At 33.8% G+C, this 17338-nt stretch overlaps 1 protein-coding gene across 1 annotated transcript; it reads right to left on the reverse strand.

Moving 5' to 3' along the window:
• Positions 1-433: 433 nt before the first annotated feature.
• Positions 434-15628, reverse strand: LOC120260877 (non-lysosomal glucosylceramidase). Its single transcript, XM_039268452.1, is given in 21 exon segments — positions 434-955; positions 1548-1838; positions 2165-3089; positions 3164-3225; positions 3295-3367; positions 4373-4440; positions 4506-4537; positions 4539-4688; positions 7319-7463; positions 7592-7630; positions 7775-7830; positions 7996-8049; positions 8151-8254; positions 8345-8445; positions 8606-8676; positions 11088-11187; positions 11849-11919; positions 12026-12082; positions 12967-13077; positions 14652-14721; positions 15478-15628. Coding segments are annotated over 20 exon segments (2844 nt in total). The 5' UTR covers positions 14712-14721; positions 15478-15628; the 3' UTR covers positions 434-681.
• Positions 15629-17338: the final 1710 nt, after the last annotated feature.

Consider the following 17338-nt stretch of genomic DNA (forward strand, 5'->3'; position numbering starts at 1 on the left):
CTCTTTTTATGTACGTACACCTTTGTTTTAGGGTGGAACTACCCTCCCTCCTGCTAATCCGGCCATTTTCCTTTCTTTCCCACCCTTCCATAAAAGACTTCTGATTCTTGGCATGGCGCTCTGCTTAAAAGTGTAGGGGCGTATTGCTAAAGTGGTTGTACCTACACTAACGAGATGAAAATAGATCCAAATTCATAGAAGCGCTCACTTTAAGTGATACAAAAAGCTGAGGTCACGGGCTTGACTCCGAAGGAGTGCGAAATAACAGACTAAGCGAAACAACACCTGCCTTGTGCAGAGTTTTATTCTGGATCTCACTGAAGTGGGCCAGTCTCTCACACAAATAACCATAGAATCTTCAAATGAATTGAAGGAATTATACAATTTTCAGTAAACATGGAGGTCAGCATAGTACATCAACAACAAGGTCACATGAACTTACAGAAAATACTTTAATATATGAGGTTCTGAAAACAACAACAACATCATCAACAAGAACAACAACAACAACAACCAAGAAAGGAAAAAAAAAATGACAGAATGGAGAACAAGACTAGAATTACAACAGTATGAATTGAATCGATCCCCATACATCTTATTTTGGCGTGCATACTGAATTCCCCTGCATTTTGGCATGATCAAGATCAAGTTTCAACATATTGAGCAAACCTCCTAGAATAGTTAAGACCTCCATCTGTTGCAAGTAATTTCATAAACAACACGAATAAAGCTTTTTGATGTATCTTCAGGCAACTGCAGAAAGTTGGCAACTTTTGAGAAGGAGCTATTTTGTTGTGAAGCCGCATCATTTTCTGTTATATCTGTTTCCTGTTCCTTGTGGAGCTTTGGCGGCGATAATGCCCATTGCATTGCCCATATGGCCAGAGGACGCATATAGCATAGTGACCTGTACTCATCATCGGTATTCCAAGCCTCTGGTGTTTGGAAAGCATATCTGTCATTAAATCACAAGCATGCTAGTCAGAAGAAATAGAAACAGTGCATTACATTTGCACACATTGTTGAGTTATGAAAATGTAATGGCATTTTTACTCTCATTATTATCTATTTTTACTTTTGATACCTAACTAGTTGGACAAGGAAAGATCAATTATATTTCTGGTTCTTTTGGTGTTGATGCATGCCTTGCTATGATAAGAATGACTGATGTGGGTAGTTCTTTTGGTGTAAATGCATTTTGTGTTTCTTGTGCAAGTTTTATAAGTCATTGTGCAGGACTTAACTTATACCAAGACAATGGAGTTACTTTATAAGGCCAAATTTGAAGGTCTACGAGAATGCATCTAATGGTTAGAAGAACAGTCACATCATGAATTATAATTTTTCAAAAATTTAGATCCAAGTTTTCTAGGATTCTTGCAAATGGTATCAAGAACGTCTATTTTCAGATTACTAAGGAGCATACAGCCTATCATATGCTTGATGACATGTGAGAAACTAACTTGATGTAACACAATCATGTACTGCTGAAAAAATAAATAAATAAATAAATAAATTTGCAAGGTAATATGGAAATTGACACTCACCCAAGTCCATCTTGAGACCATGCAGCTTCATAAACCCCTTGAGCGGTTCTGAATCCTGCTTGAACCATACCTTCCTGGATCATAGTAGCAGCAACAGAATACGTCACTCCAGACCATATTTCTCTAGACTGTATTGCAGACATGTCAACGGTACCATCTGGTCGCATCCCATTAACAGCTCCTCGCTTACCATCCTTAACTTTTAAAACATTGAAATTAAATATTTTTTCAAGCGCTTTTTGTGCTTTCTCTTCATCAACAATTGGCGAAAGACCACATGCCCTAGCATACCTGAAATTAAAGTTGTATGCAGTTGCATTTGCCAAATGACATTGACTGTGTATAATGCATGAATAGGATGAGTAAAATCTGAACCATATGCAATATGGCAAACTTGTTATAACTATGGTGGAAAAAATTAAATGAAATAATTAATAGGTAACAGGTATACACTCTAAACAAAAAGGAGAAAACCTATAATAAAACAGTAATCAAACTTGTAGCCTAGTTTAGTAAGGAAAAACTCATATAGAGTGAGGATCAACCTTATATCTAAGATTAACTTCAGAAATCAGAAGGACAAGATTAACACATGATTCTGATTATCAGAAAAATACCATTGTCCAGCCAGCTGATCTGCTTGAATAGAAGAACTTGTTCTGCCACCATTATCATCGTAGTTGAAATATGAACCATTCCATAATTTCTCATACACCGCTTTTGCCTTGAGATACTTTTGCCAAAACAGGATTCTAGATTCCATGTCACCAACTTCATTGGCCATGGCAGAAGCAGCCTGTAGAGCAGCCACCCACAGGCCCCCACAGTAAGCACTCACACCAGTTACTGACCAAACATCATATGTCTGATCAGGACAGCCTTCATTTTCAATCATCTCATCTTTATCCTTGTCAAACTGATCCATGTAAGCCATTGCCGTGTAGACGGCAGGCCAAACAGCTCTGGCAAAGGATTTGTCACCTGTGAACACTGCATCTCTATAAACTTGCAGAACAAATTTGGGGTTCAGATCTTTCCATCTGTTTGTATTGTGGAGATTATATGCATTTACTTTGAACCAAGGGTCATTTAGCCCGATATCATGAGGAACTGCCCCAAGAACTTTTCTTGGCACCCATTTGCCATTACTGATAATGTGAACCTTCTCTGGATCATGCATCATAACTGCTGCTGCAAAATCTCTTTGAATGCTTAGCTCAAGTTTTGGAAATAGAATGAGGAGTGAGAAAGATGAGTAGAAATGCACATCATAAGTATTCCACATGGAATATTCAATGCCTTCCAGATAGAGAAACTGGCCAATATTTTCTTCTCCTTGAAGCAATGTAGTCCCAAAAGCAGAATTTGATGCTGCAGGGATGTGAATCTTCTCAAGTACCGAAGTCATTTTCTCAAGGATAGTAACTGCTGTGTTATCACAAAGGTCAACATCTGTGACCTTTGTACAATTTAAATCCAATGTATCAAGAGAAAATTTCACTTTTTCAATGCTCGCTAAACTTCGTACAGGTGGTGACCCATCTGTGAAAGAAAATATCAAGCTCAGATTGGTCAACTTAGCTCCATTTCACATTAAAATATACAATAACAAACACCTGTCCAAATTGTTCCCCCAGCATTAAGATAATAGAGCTCATTGAAGAGAGTGACACGGAACCTATGAGAAAACCATCATCAATATCTGTATGGAATCCAGCTAGATACTTTGATTGATTTTAGAAAATACCATTCTGGAAGGTCCTTGTCTTTCAAAATAGGTTGTTGCCATTCTTCAATTTGAGACTCCCATAAAGCATGCTCTAAATAAAAACAATGCAAATAGAAAATTTAGGGAAAAAAGTAATATTATGACAACATTAAACATATGATGGGACACATAATTGTCAATAGTTGAAAAGAAAACCACCAAAATTGATCAACCATCCATTGTAAGGTACGAATAAAGAAGTTATCCTTCTCCACCTTGACTTATGTATTGGAATGACAGACTATGTAGTTTATCATTAAACTTCCATCTGATAGACATACTGTTTTAGCATTTTCAATTGAATCCTCACTGTTTGAAAGCTAAACTATCAGATACTGCCACATTAGGTAGAAAGTTGCATTTTCATTTGTAAAAAGCAGCTTTAAGTTGATATGATTGATGTTTTTATACATGAAAATTTTAATTGCTTTTGTAATTGTGAAGTATTTGCGGCAAAAGGTGGCTGGTTAACTCATTTCATTTAGAAATACGGGGAAGATTATCCAGTTATGCTAGTGGCCATATAGTATAGCAGGGTGATTCACCTAGTAAATAGTGAAGTGCCAACATCATCAAGCCTGACTTAATAATCTAGAATCTTGCTCATATTCTCAAATGCTTCACATGTATATGACCTCCTACAAATGGTTGCACTGGCTCATTCTAATAGATGTCTCTGAATTTAAACAAAATATCATAATATTTTCCATTATTATTCATGCAAAAGCATATTTGAAGAAAGTATTTAGTAGTAGTCACCAACCTAATAGTTTAGAATTTTATCTTCTCTTCAGTAAAGGCAGTCCAAGTAGCAGGACTAACTACATGAATTAAGGTTTTCATCTTGATGCTAGTGCATCAAGGGTCACACTCCCTCATATTAAACCTTCATTTTTATGCTTTTATATGATGGGTTATCAACTAATTAGCAAATTTCCAATTTGTCAGACTCCCATAAGATTATATCAAACATTTGGATTGCCAGTGAAATGTATTAAATAAATGTAATAATGAAATAATCCAATTTTGCATGAGTTCATGATGCTTAAAACATTACCAATTATAGAATCGTGAGCAAGTGTAGCCGCTGCATTTTGATCAGTGCCATAAAATTTTGTATAGCGCCTGCTTTTACAAGGTTCAATCAGTAACAAGCACAAAGCCCAACTCTGTTATGAAAATCCATTCACCTATGATATATTTGTCCACTAGGAAACTTCACTTTCAGGGCTAGCCCAGGCCAGGGAAAATGTAACAGTACGAACAGCTTTAGGAGGAACAGTGACAGAAGCTGCAACGGCTGCACCAATAGATGTTCCTAACTTTGATGGTGTTGACGTTTCAATGTAATCAAGGTGATTAAAGGATCCATGCTATTAAAAGAAAAAAATCAATCAATCCCCTGGACAATAATTGTTAAAACTAACCTAAATCATAAATCCAACATTTGATTGGTTGGATTACAAGATACTTATCTGAACTTAAATATGCTCAAAAATAGATTGCAATAGATATTAGTGACAAACTTAAGGGTTGCAGAAAGGCATATGATAAGGTGCTAGAAAGTAGTTTTTTAAGCAACAATGCTACTTCAAGGTGGTCTAGACCTGTTTAGATAAATTGCAAGTTTTGCAGGTATAAACTAGCATTCTTAACTCATCAATCTTTCTCATCATGCAATAATCACAAGCTATTCTTTAGGATGTTTAATTAATCATAGAACAAGCTAAAACTTTTCTGTAGAACATCAAATATTGTATCTTAATTTCCAAGGCTTAAAACTTGGCTTATTAAGGATAGATGATAGATACAAAAATCTTCTACAATGTCCTTAGAATTCAATGTTATCAAAGTAGATGCTGCAATCACATTGGCACCTAACTGATACCAAATTAAATCAGATACTCTCATGCACAATTCAAGTTAAAAAATACAGCCACCATAAAGTGATTTCTTGGCCAAGTCATGTGTCAGCTAATTGTTCACAAGAAAATCACTCCTGCCCATCTTGAAAATTCAGCAGCTTTGTTGAACTTCTTTTGTTACAAACTTACCAAAACTTCAGTCATCCACTGCTTTGCTATGGGTCTCAAGTTGGAATCAAGCTAATCTATTCTTGAACTTTCATGCTACCTGTCACTCATATGGGTCAAGAGTTGAAATTTCAAGTAATCTTCCGTTTATCAAATGTGAATACTATAGTTGGTACATAATTAGTTCCCATCTTAGCAGGAGGAAAGCACATGAAAAGGGTATAAATCCCTGAAGCTTCATTAAATTTCCTCAGTAACTGTAGCTTATATAGATGGAAAGTAAACATTTAACATAAGGGGCATTTAAAAAATTGATTTATTCCAACCAGCTAATCTCATACATTGTTATCTTTCTTCACAATTTCCCTGATACCTGACTTCACCTATTCCATCAACCCTTAGCAACTGAGACTTTCCCTTTCTTTTGTATTCTGGATGTTGCTGCGTGATGATATAAAGAAACAGGAAACAAACAAAAAGAGAGAAGAAAATAACGTGACCAAAAGCCAACAAGATGGCACCAAGAACATATAATAGTAAGGAAGAGTCGCTTGGAAGGAAGGGACTGGAGGAGGATCTTCTTTTATCACTAATGTTATAGAAAATTTGGCCAAGTATTTCTTAAAATAAAAAATAATTGCAGTCACATAAGCAAGCATTTAAGATACTTCAAATGATCCTCACTTTACTATCATGCAAGGGATGTTTTTACTCATTGGGCTAGGTGCCCATGCTATTGTTTCCTTTCATTTTCAGATATCAGATCTCCTCATCAGGTGGCTTGCTTTGGAAGAGAACTGGTGATGAAAGATTGCTATTCTGAAAAGGCCATATAAACTTGCTAACAATGATCCCATGTAAGAATTGGACTTATCATATAACTTATTACTGTGATATATATCATTTATTATGGTATGAGTACAATGGAAGTTGAGTTGTCTATGGGTGTAGAAACACCCTTGAGTCTACATTGATACTTACTACTGGTTGGTTTGTGCTTTCTATATAACTTAAATTGCACTAGGTAACAAAATTAAGGAGGCTGCTCTCTCTAGCCACACAAATACCTGACTAGTATCCAGTCATGAAACATGCTTCTAAATCAATATTGGTTCTTCCCTGTGACCCATCAAAGCAACAACACCAGCCCAACCACAATCTCGTGAACCAGTTGACAAGTTTACCAAGATCTAACTAGCAGTAGAATATTTAACTGCTCAAACCTTTGATGTATTTTCTAGCATGCAGTCATATACTTACTGGATCTTGTATCCAACCACCACAACAATATGGTTCATCACAGATCACATGCTCTAAGTTAACACCAATTTTACATGCTTGAACTTCTTGGTGAAATCATTGATCCCAGAGTCATTTGTAAATCGTATCATCATGCTCCTGAAATCATTGCTGGAACGATAAATTTCACATAGTTGACCATGAAAGAGCTAGCTCACAAATCTACCTGTGTTAGTAGATAATCACACCAAAATCATTATTCTGCATAATTTTTAAAATTCATAAAAGGACATACTTTAAATTGTCAAAATCATAGGCCCTCTTACTCTAATAAATATAAGTAAATTTGGTATTAGTTATATATGTGGACAATAATTTATAGGTCTAATCCAAGTCCAAAAGACAAAAAGAACTATATCCAAGGAATGTAAAGCAGTACAAAGGAAATTCCAGCATGTATGCACAAGCCTGTCAATTGTCATACACAAATTAAACATGCTTTGAATATGTTCGGAATACTGAGATGCTATGATTATTAGATCAAACAAACCAAACAGGTCCCACTATTTACGGTATACTACCACACAAATAGTAGGAGAATATTGAATCCAAGCACCAAAATTCATATCATAAATCAAAATTCATCCAAACAAAGAGGAAAATAATCATATTTAAGACTGATCCTAATACAATTGAAATGTAGCCAAAGTAAAATAAGCTGATAGCTAAACCTTTTTCATAGCATGCCACATGTCACTTGCTGTGAAATCCTTGGAGTTTCCAGATATCACAAAACGAGGACATTCAGAGACATGAACTTCAGATGTCTCTTGTGCAGCTATTGCGAATGTTATCGGAGGTTTCCCATTTGCAGTCCTGCATTTATTAAGAAAACTTTTTTTCAAATGAACTGCAGTAAGGACATGTATTCTTCAATGCAGTTTGAAATTGCTATGCTTGGCTTGTGGAAGCATGTGGAAGAGAATGGTTTGACATTAGCATACCTATGATGTAGAAGTACTCCGCGCACACCGTCTTTGTTTCTATTTAGGTAAAAGAATGTTGAAATAAATGTTGAATATCAAAACATGGTAGTTCAAGCAAAAGCCACACACAAGCAGAATGAGTAATTAAAGGTTTAATAAGATTGTTAAGGCGCAGCTTTGGTATTTATGTCATATACTTACACCATTCTGTAATTGGAATGATATCCAGAAAATTCAGAATTTCCACCTACAGAATTCTGCATAATGACAAGGCAATAGAACAATAAAGAGCCTCCTTTAAAAATTTCAGAATGAATTATATGTTACTACTTCAGGTCAAATGGGCATAAATAAATGGGTGCATGCCAAACAAATGTACTTGTAGGATATCAAGTTACAAAGTAGATCAACAATGAACTTACAGCCAATGTAAAAAGCAATTTTACATCTGCTACTGTCTCCCCCAAATTTGTCAGCTGTAGAAATGCCATGGTGTTTAAGGTATATAATTTAGTGCAAATGTGTTTCTTTGATAAAGTTATCATGGTCATAAGAAAATTTGAAGTATTTTGGGCACCGTAAAGGTAAATATTGCAACTGGAAGACTGCTTTCGCGATAGTTGTGAGGAATAATTGGTGAGAACTGGCGACAGACTATCTTAAGTTCCGGGTCAGGTTCACCTACATTAACGACAATGAAGATAAAAATTTAGAAATCATATTTCATTCAATTGATAAGCTTTTTGGAATCAAGATATGGCAAAAAATAACCATTATATACTGTCCAGGCCCTTGGATACACTGCATGATATGTTGACTTTTTCCCATTCAGGTTCCAGTCCCAAGATCCAATTCCTGATACGGCATGTGCTCTGGATGTCAAAATCAATCAGGAAGCATAAGGAATATGAAAATAGGACTATCAATTCCTGTGAACAACTTCCATATCAATAATCAATATGAATATATCATTTGTTCATAAGAAAGCATACAGAGAAACAGATATGCCCAAAACAAAATATGTTCTCTTACTTAAGAGTTTCAGGCTTCTCCGGAAAAAGTACTGTAGAATACTTCTTCCCGTCTGAGCGTGAAATAAAAACCTACTCAACAGAAAAAAAAAAAAGAAAGAAAGAAAGAAAGAAAGAAAATGAATACCCATAAGATAAGTTTCTCCCGTCCGCGGGAGATTATTCACACTAGAAACAAAAACTATATTGATTGCCAAGAAATGAACTGTTATGAAGAATGCAAATAATAATAATAATAATAATAATAATAATAATAATAATAATAATAATAATAATAATTTTAAGAAAAAAGAAAAAAAGACAAAAGAAAAAGAAAAGAAGTGCACATAATTAGAAAAGGAGCACAGCTTAACAAGGAAAACCAGAACCCATCCAAAATACAATAGTTCACAAAAGAAAACAGGCTTTACTGGATATAATTACAGATAAGCTTCTAAAGCAGTGAACAGTTGGGTCCCCTTATTAATGGAAGATGAGTCCAGAAAGATATGCAATTGATAATGTGTTTACTTGTATAAAACTGATCATCATGCCTTGCTCCTAAACGTAATTTAACTTTACTACCTTAGACTTCGCCACTTAGAGTCAAAATTTTCAAATGTGAACTACTTTGAGAACTCACACATGCACGCAAATGAATTACAAGTTTCAAGGGCTTCCATCACGTGTATTCTTTGTAACTTTATACAAAGGACTTGGATCTCATCGAAGCCATCACTTGCATCCTTTTAAGTGATTCCTATGAACATTTTTATTGCCCTTGATGAACTCAAATTCTTTGTGTAGTGAGCATATAAGCTACAAGTAGTCAAGCAAGAATATTTCTCAAATATGGGCACAAGAAAGTGGTTATTTATATGATCCTTGCACTTGTTTCTTGAGTAGATGTGCAAAGTTCTCTCCCACATTTATAATCCTTCCCTATCTATATGACTACATCCTCCATTTTATGCCTTAGATCACTCCAAGTCTTTGCTCACCTCATATTTCCCTCTGTCACTCTTACACTGCTATGTCTTCTCAACCCTATTCAACTAAAGGTTCTTTGTGTATTCTATCAACTCCCACCAAGTTAGCATTCAAATCATTTCAATGGCACATATATTTCTCCAATTAATAACAACAGAAATTATTACAATTGGTTCTTGCTCATGTTGATACTCATTGATAACAATGCATGCACTTTTACTCGGAGAATTTTTATACCACAAAATTTCAAGTCATAATGACATCATGCTCTCCGAGGACCACCAAAAAAAATTTCTTTATCTATGAGTCTATGACCACTCACAGACCTATAATATACATCTAATAAGGAAGATATTCACCCAAGCCAGATGAAGCTTTATCTAACTGATGAAGAATTGACTAATATAACACTAGCTAATCTCAATAAATAGATGTCTTTAAAATCTGAGCATACCATCACCAAAGATATGTGAACTAAAATAGTTTTCCTCAATTCATTAATTATTATGCAGCCATATGTTACTTTTGGCACTTCAGGCATATCAAATGCTCTTCGCCTTGGAAGTGTAGCCAAAAGCCTTGAAATGAGCGACTTCATGATTTACCAACCCTTCCTCCACAACTACTTTAATATTTGAACTGCAACAACATTCAAATGTTCAAACGCCAATAACCAAAGATTTTGTTTCAGGAAGATTCAGTTCACCCAGCAGTGCAAGGATGTTATCAAAATTCCTCCTACATCACGTAACAGAAAAATAATGCTTTTTGGCAATGGTATAACCAATGCAGTACGATATAAGTACATAATCCAATCAGTGACATCTCATTTGTCAAGAGCTGCAGGCCATAAATCAGTATATTTAAAAATTAGTGCTATTGCCGTTAGTTGATTCAATTATGTGATTCTAACCAAACCAAGTTCTTAGTTTTATTTATTTATTTTTAATAGAACAAATATACCAGCCTTGCCTCCTTGACTCTTTTCGTGTAAACCAATGCATATGAGTTATTAGATCTTTTAATCTACCATCAACCATTGAAGTTAATGGAGAGGTTAATGCAATCTGTACATAACCAGTCAACGGGAACACATACAACATATCATCATTTATTATTTATGCCGCCTGTAAGAGAAAAATGCTCAAACTTAGCAATTTCAATAGTTCCTTAGAGATGGTAGATGGAAATGAAGTTTTGGAAGATTCTTAAGAAATACACTTGTCCAAGATACAGAACTATTGAGGGCAGTTGGTCCTCAATTAAAAGGTATGAGACAGAAACATCCAGCTCAAGGACCAAAATCTCAGTCTATTTCTGAAATTCATCCAGCAACTAAACAGAAAGTTGAAATGAAATATCAGCCAATATTAGACATTTAACACAGAAATTTCCACACAAGAGGCAGGCAAAGAACTATCAACTGAAAAAAATAACATCATCGACATGAAAAGAGTAACTTGAAACCTATATGAATGTTGCAATTGTTATTAACCAGACCATTTTGAACTTACAGAAAATTGGTTTGCTAAGACAGCTCCATCTTCACATGCTCCAGCAAACAATTGCCACCGCTGGAAATCACCTTTATAGGTTCTTCCGATACTTCCTGCCCTGTCTCTCAAAGTCCCCAGACATAAGAAACTAATGGATGTTATTTGCAATGATTAAAGCATTTGTCATGCAACTTTCTTTCAGGAATATGTCGTTCCCAAAGCAGTATAACATATATGCTAATAGTATCTCAAGCAAATGTCATTATAGATGCAATAAAAGTTGCTTAAAGCCATATGGCGTGATTTTTAGGACAAGAGGGGAAAGACAAAATTACATTTTTTCAAACACATGGTTAAAGGAATAAAGAGGAAGCTAAAAATTGCTTTTCATTTCTAAAGATATAAGTTCTTAAAATAATTAATATTTAGTATTGCCCCTGAATATATCTCTCTGAGATGAACTCCCTCCTACAGGATGTAATTTAGCTTATTCATTGAAGATTTGGCAAAATACTTAGCTATAGTTTTTGGATATTTTTATATTTTATGCATGGAAATTGCAGCTTCATGTGTCACTGGTCCATGAAAACATGCAACAACCAACAGAACAACACCAAAATCATTACAAATTTCTCCAATCAAAACCAATATTCTAATTAACTATTTGAAGTTTTAGCAAACAGAAAATCTAGAAATTCAGATTGTTGTCATTAAGAAGAGACATCAAGGAACATATTGGGCATACAGTTTTACACACAAGAAGATATTAAAAGACCTACCCAATGCCACCCAAAGGAATGCCCTGACAAGATGTTAACGACCGCTTCCTCAGAAAATCAATGACTGCAACCTGGAAAAGGATAATAGACAAAGAAAGGTGTTGAGAAATAAGAGTAAGGCTTAACTATGTATCCTATAAAAAGAACACACTGCTTAGAAAATAATAAGTAACTCACATGCCCTTTTGCAGCTTCTTCTATAACGTATCGTCCAAGACGGACACCAATATGAGCCTTCATAATTCATAGAACAAACAAGCAAATCAAAATTTATCAGAAGAACAAGAATCAAAGGCAATGAAAATAAATTCATCTATAACATTTAAGTGGTGCACATCATGAATTGATTCTTGTTCATGTGTCAATTTAATTTACATCAGTCAACTGAGTTTTATATGCGCAAAGCAAAACACTTGTGCTATCTAAATTGTTGTGATCTACCAAGCTATCACATTCAAAAAGTACATTTTAAATATCTTGTTTCAAAAAGCAGTTTATCTTGAGTGCACCTTATTTCCCTTCCACCTTGTAATAAATAACTCAGTTTTCTTTTCTACAAATATTATTATGTTCTCATTGCCCTACAGCATATAAAACTGAATTATTTAGACCGAAAGTAAATTCCAATAGATCAATCTGAATCTGAGACAAATGCCAACAATTGAATTTCTTCACACTGGTTTTGAGGCTTTTCATTAACTTTACTGTAAGCACTTAGCATGACATAATTTCTCTAAAACAATCATCTTGTTTGGGAATCAAAGAACAGCCAGATTAACAAGTTTTAAGCCAGTTCAAAATTCAAATGAAAAGGGCAGTCAACTTAATGGCTTGTATTCTGAAAAGCATGGTCCCCATGAGTTTCTCATAACCTGCTCCAACTATAATCAACTATCAGAATACTTTCCATGACACCATATAATAATTCAAAAATTGGAATGTATGAACCTGCGCACTAATTGATCAGAAGACAATAAATTGAAAGAAACGGTAAATTGAAAGAAAACATCTTATAGTCAAACAACTTGTTGAAAGTTTCTCCTGAGCAAGTCCTACCCACAGTGATCTAAATGAATCCAGTAACAAGTATTTTAGAAAATTTAACAAAGAAACACTACCAATTGTAGCTTCTCCCGCAAAAACAGCTTGAAATGTGATAATTTGCGCCCCTCATCAGTCAACTGTCGATGCCATGTCAAAGCCACAGGATTTCCCGGATCCACACTAGCCTGTGTTCAGAAAAAAAGTTATATAAGAATTCAATACTGAAATGGGGTAGGAGCAGAACTGTATGTGAACCACCAGCAATAACAAATATAGTATGTTAATTACCGTTGAAATTAATCTCAATTTCTGCAAATGCCGAATAAAGGACCAAATTATAATACAAAATAAATAACATGATCTGCTGTTCAGATTTTGCATTCTTGTCTTCCATGAATTCATTGCATTCAACAGGAAAGTTAAGTAGACAAGGGCTTGAGCAAGAATTTAAAAGCTGGTATAGTCTCAAGATGGGGAAGCATTTATTTGTGTTTAATTATTGTCAAAGTAACGGATATAGTTTTCAAAATTAGGTTGCGAAGAGAAAAATGCAGCCAGTTCAATTGTACTCCTAGTTTTGCTGCATGAGATTTTCCCTTGACATCCAAGCAAAGACGATACAATGACTTTAAGTTTTCAGCAGTATAAAGAACAAATTGCAAATTAAGAACATGCAACATGTTCATTATGATATGGAAAACTAACGATGAAAAGGAGTGCATCAAACTGTAAACGGGCAATTATTGCTTGTCATATTGGAATTCTAATTTTATTAACTGAAATTTCCAAAGGGCACATAAGCTTAGTATAGCATTCACTCACCGCACATAAAATCACATGGGTAATCTGCTTCTCTTACCATTTTTATCTATCAATTGGATAGCTTTCCGATTGTTATCAGATGAAGTCATCAGAGATGTATAATATAAAGCATTTTCTTTCTAATTTAGCATACATTTCAGATCCGTTGCTCTTAGCTACAACACCAATTCCTTGTTTAGTCAATCAGTATTTGTTGAATTTTTTGAGGTTTAGATTCTTAGAACACCCAATTTTCAGCCTATAACTCTCCCCCAGGCTTGGCATGCATTATTTATGTGTTAAATTTTAATGGTGCTACTAAACAAGACCATCTTTCCCCAATAAAGAGAAGGTTGTTACACACCCATTTTCTTCACTTGCACATTTTATTGCTTTTGTTCCAAAGGTGAATACTTTTTTGGTACACTTTACCTTTTTGTAAATCCTAAATGGGTAAAACCCAAAAACACCTTCTTTCATGTTTTCAGGCTCTTTACAGAACTCCCCCAAAAGATGCTTACCAAGATATTCTTCAAGATATTTAAGAGGATTAATGAGTCAATTCTTTATTTCCTTCCTTTATCACATGTCAGTATTAGTTTTAAGAAAAATCAGCCATATGCACGTTGCTTATATTTTCTCCAATCAAGCATAACTTAGAACAAACACACAATAAACTCCAAAACTGGCTCCTATAAATTCAAGAGACACAACAAAAATGGCTGTCAATCACCCAAGTTCACTTAAATTATCTGTAAGAGCAATAATTAAACATTTGAAGTTTGTTTTCTCCCAAATAAAAAAAAAATTTGGCAGATATTGGCACAAAGGCTTAATGTAATGGTTGCATAAAAAAAAATTTAATAATAACTGCAATTATGAAAAGCCCATATGTCATTCACCCTGCATATGATACGAAATAAAAAAGCATGAAAGGGAATAACATAGGAACATCTACCTGAGCCTGAGAAGAATCAGGAATAACATCCTCTCTCTTACTACATCCATTTTGAGACATAGCCACTCAACTGATAATATTGAAACCATTAGCCAGATCAAATAATGAAAATACAATCCAAAATTTCCAAAGATGCATGAAGACAGCAAAAGCAGATTCTTCAAACAAACAAGATTGCACCGAAAAGCTAACCCTCCAATGAAAACACAACTTATTTGAAACGGAAAAAGAAACAGAATTTTTAAATTAATCAAGTAAACATTTTTAAGCATGCAAGAATCTCTGTCAATTGCTGACAAATCTAATATTGGCCATTGCATACAGCTCCTCTAAAAAATTAGGCACACAATCCAAATACTAAATCCACTAAAAAAAAACACTCCATTTACTACCATACAAAAACAAGAGCTCCTCATTCCTCATCACTTCCACCTCCAATCCAGCCCATTTGAAACTCAAAATTACATAAAAAAACATAAATCAAAAAACAAAATTTCACAAAATCACCGAATTTCAAAACAAACAACTGAGAATTACTCCCAACAAATCACATTCCTGTTCAAAATAAATAAATAAATAAACAATCCTAAGAAACAAATCCTCCTCACCAAATCTACGTTGCAGCAGAACATCAACAGAGAAACGAAAAGAACCCGATCTTTACAGTAATTTCAAATGCATTGCATTCCAAATTCAAGAATCATAAATTAAATTAAAAAAAAAATCTAAAATTCATCCTCCAAACCAAAACATTCCAACAACCCAACAAAAACTCATTGTTTCGAAGAAACACGAAACAAACACGGACAAAGGAGATGAAACTCACACAAACAAGAACCTCATACTAAAGATCGATCGAATGAATGAAACCCTAACCTCGAAAACAGAGAGAAAAACAGGAAGTAAGAGGAAGTGCGTGAGCACTACTTGGCACTCGAAGCTTTATTCTCGTGCAGTAGACGTTATCAGGCAGGATATTTGCTTCCCTTCCTATTTTTAGCATCAATGATCCCCTTTTTCGATTGTTTTATTCGAATTTTACATTTAGACCCCTACCGCCTTGTTTGGATTGGTTTTGGAAAATCCAGAAGTATTTTTTTTATATAAGTTAAGCACTTCTAGGTTCCAAAAGTATTATTTATATTGAACTTCGAAAAAGAGTGCAAAAAAATCGAAAAACAGTTTTTTCAAAAAGCTAGTCATAACTACCTTCTGAAAAAACTGCTTTTTAAACTTTTATTTTTATAAACTCTACTTTTTACATAAAAAGTAATCCGAAATGAAAATACAAAAAGAGCAAGCTTATTCTAGAAGCAAAGCACTTTTTTATAAGGCAATCCAAACGAGACCTAAAAATTGTACTCCATCATCCCGTCCTATTTAAATGTCCACTTTAATAAATTCGTATAAATAAAAAAATCAAATAAAATTAATTAACCATCTAAAATTTCTAAAAAAATTATTTTTATTAAAAAATCTATTAATATTTCATTTATTTTATTTTACTTTAATTATTATATGTTATTCTCTCTCGGTGGTGTTTTATACAGTATTTTTACTTGTCCATTTTAACTTATTCATATATATTAAAAAAATTTGTTAAATTTAATTGATGATTTAAAATTTATAAAAAAATTATATTAACTTTCCAATATTATCATTATTTAAAAGGAAAAAGATCATCTAGGTAAGTCCCTAGATTTAAAATCTAGGGACGTTTTAAATCTAAGCCGTTGGATCATCATCCAATGGTTGATTGTTTATATAGTCATTGTACACCTTTTTATTGTTTATGATCATCATGCTATATCATCTCGCTGAACGCGGTTTCATTGTTTATAATGATAAGAGCGTCGGGATTACTGTCACGTGCGATTATGGACATCCCTAGATTTGAAATCTAGGGACGTCCCTAGATGATGGGTTCTCTATTTAAAATATGATTTAATATATAAAATATGAGTCGAATATGATAAATTATATTTATAAAATTACATTAAATATAATTGATAAATTTAAAAATAAATATTTAATGTTTCATAATTTTTAAAATAAATAAGTAAAAAGTCCCAAGAAAAAGTAGGGATGTGAACTGGTGAGGGTATGGGTAGAGTATGCCAAAAACCCTTGCACTCGCATCCCGTAACCCCTACCCCATACCCATGCCCTTACTCCTGCACTGCCGTGGTAAAAAATATACATCCTTTCACTCCTTAGCTCTGGAGGGTGCTCGGTATACTCAGAGGTACCCGCTTCGTTGTTACCTCATTGCTCAAATTATCGAATTAAATTTAAATAATAATAAAAAATAAATTAATTATACATTATATTACAATCTTTAAACACATGTCCATAAATTAAAAATTGATGTTGATATATATTTATTTATCTTAAATTATATAATCACGTAAAAATGACATTTATTTAGAACTCAATGGTAACTCTACCTTTTTGCTTTTGTTCATGTTTAACTATCTTGGTTTTTGTTTTAAATTTTTCATATATCTACTCATTTATATTTTATATAGCTTCAAATTTTATAAATATTCTAGTAAGATTTTGAATATAAAAAAATATTATAAGTAATTCTCATAAGTTATATCCAATTGATTTTTATTAAGATCTTATTTTTCGGGATGCTTTTTATAATTTATAGAATAAATTATTATAACATTATATATTTGTTT

The sequence above is a fragment of the Dioscorea cayenensis genome, chromosome 5 (assembly GCF_009730915.1).
Source record: "Dioscorea cayenensis subsp. rotundata cultivar TDr96_F1 chromosome 5, TDr96_F1_v2_PseudoChromosome.rev07_lg8_w22 25.fasta, whole genome shotgun sequence".
Classification (NCBI taxonomy): Eukaryota; Viridiplantae; Streptophyta; class Magnoliopsida; order Dioscoreales; family Dioscoreaceae; genus Dioscorea; species Dioscorea cayenensis.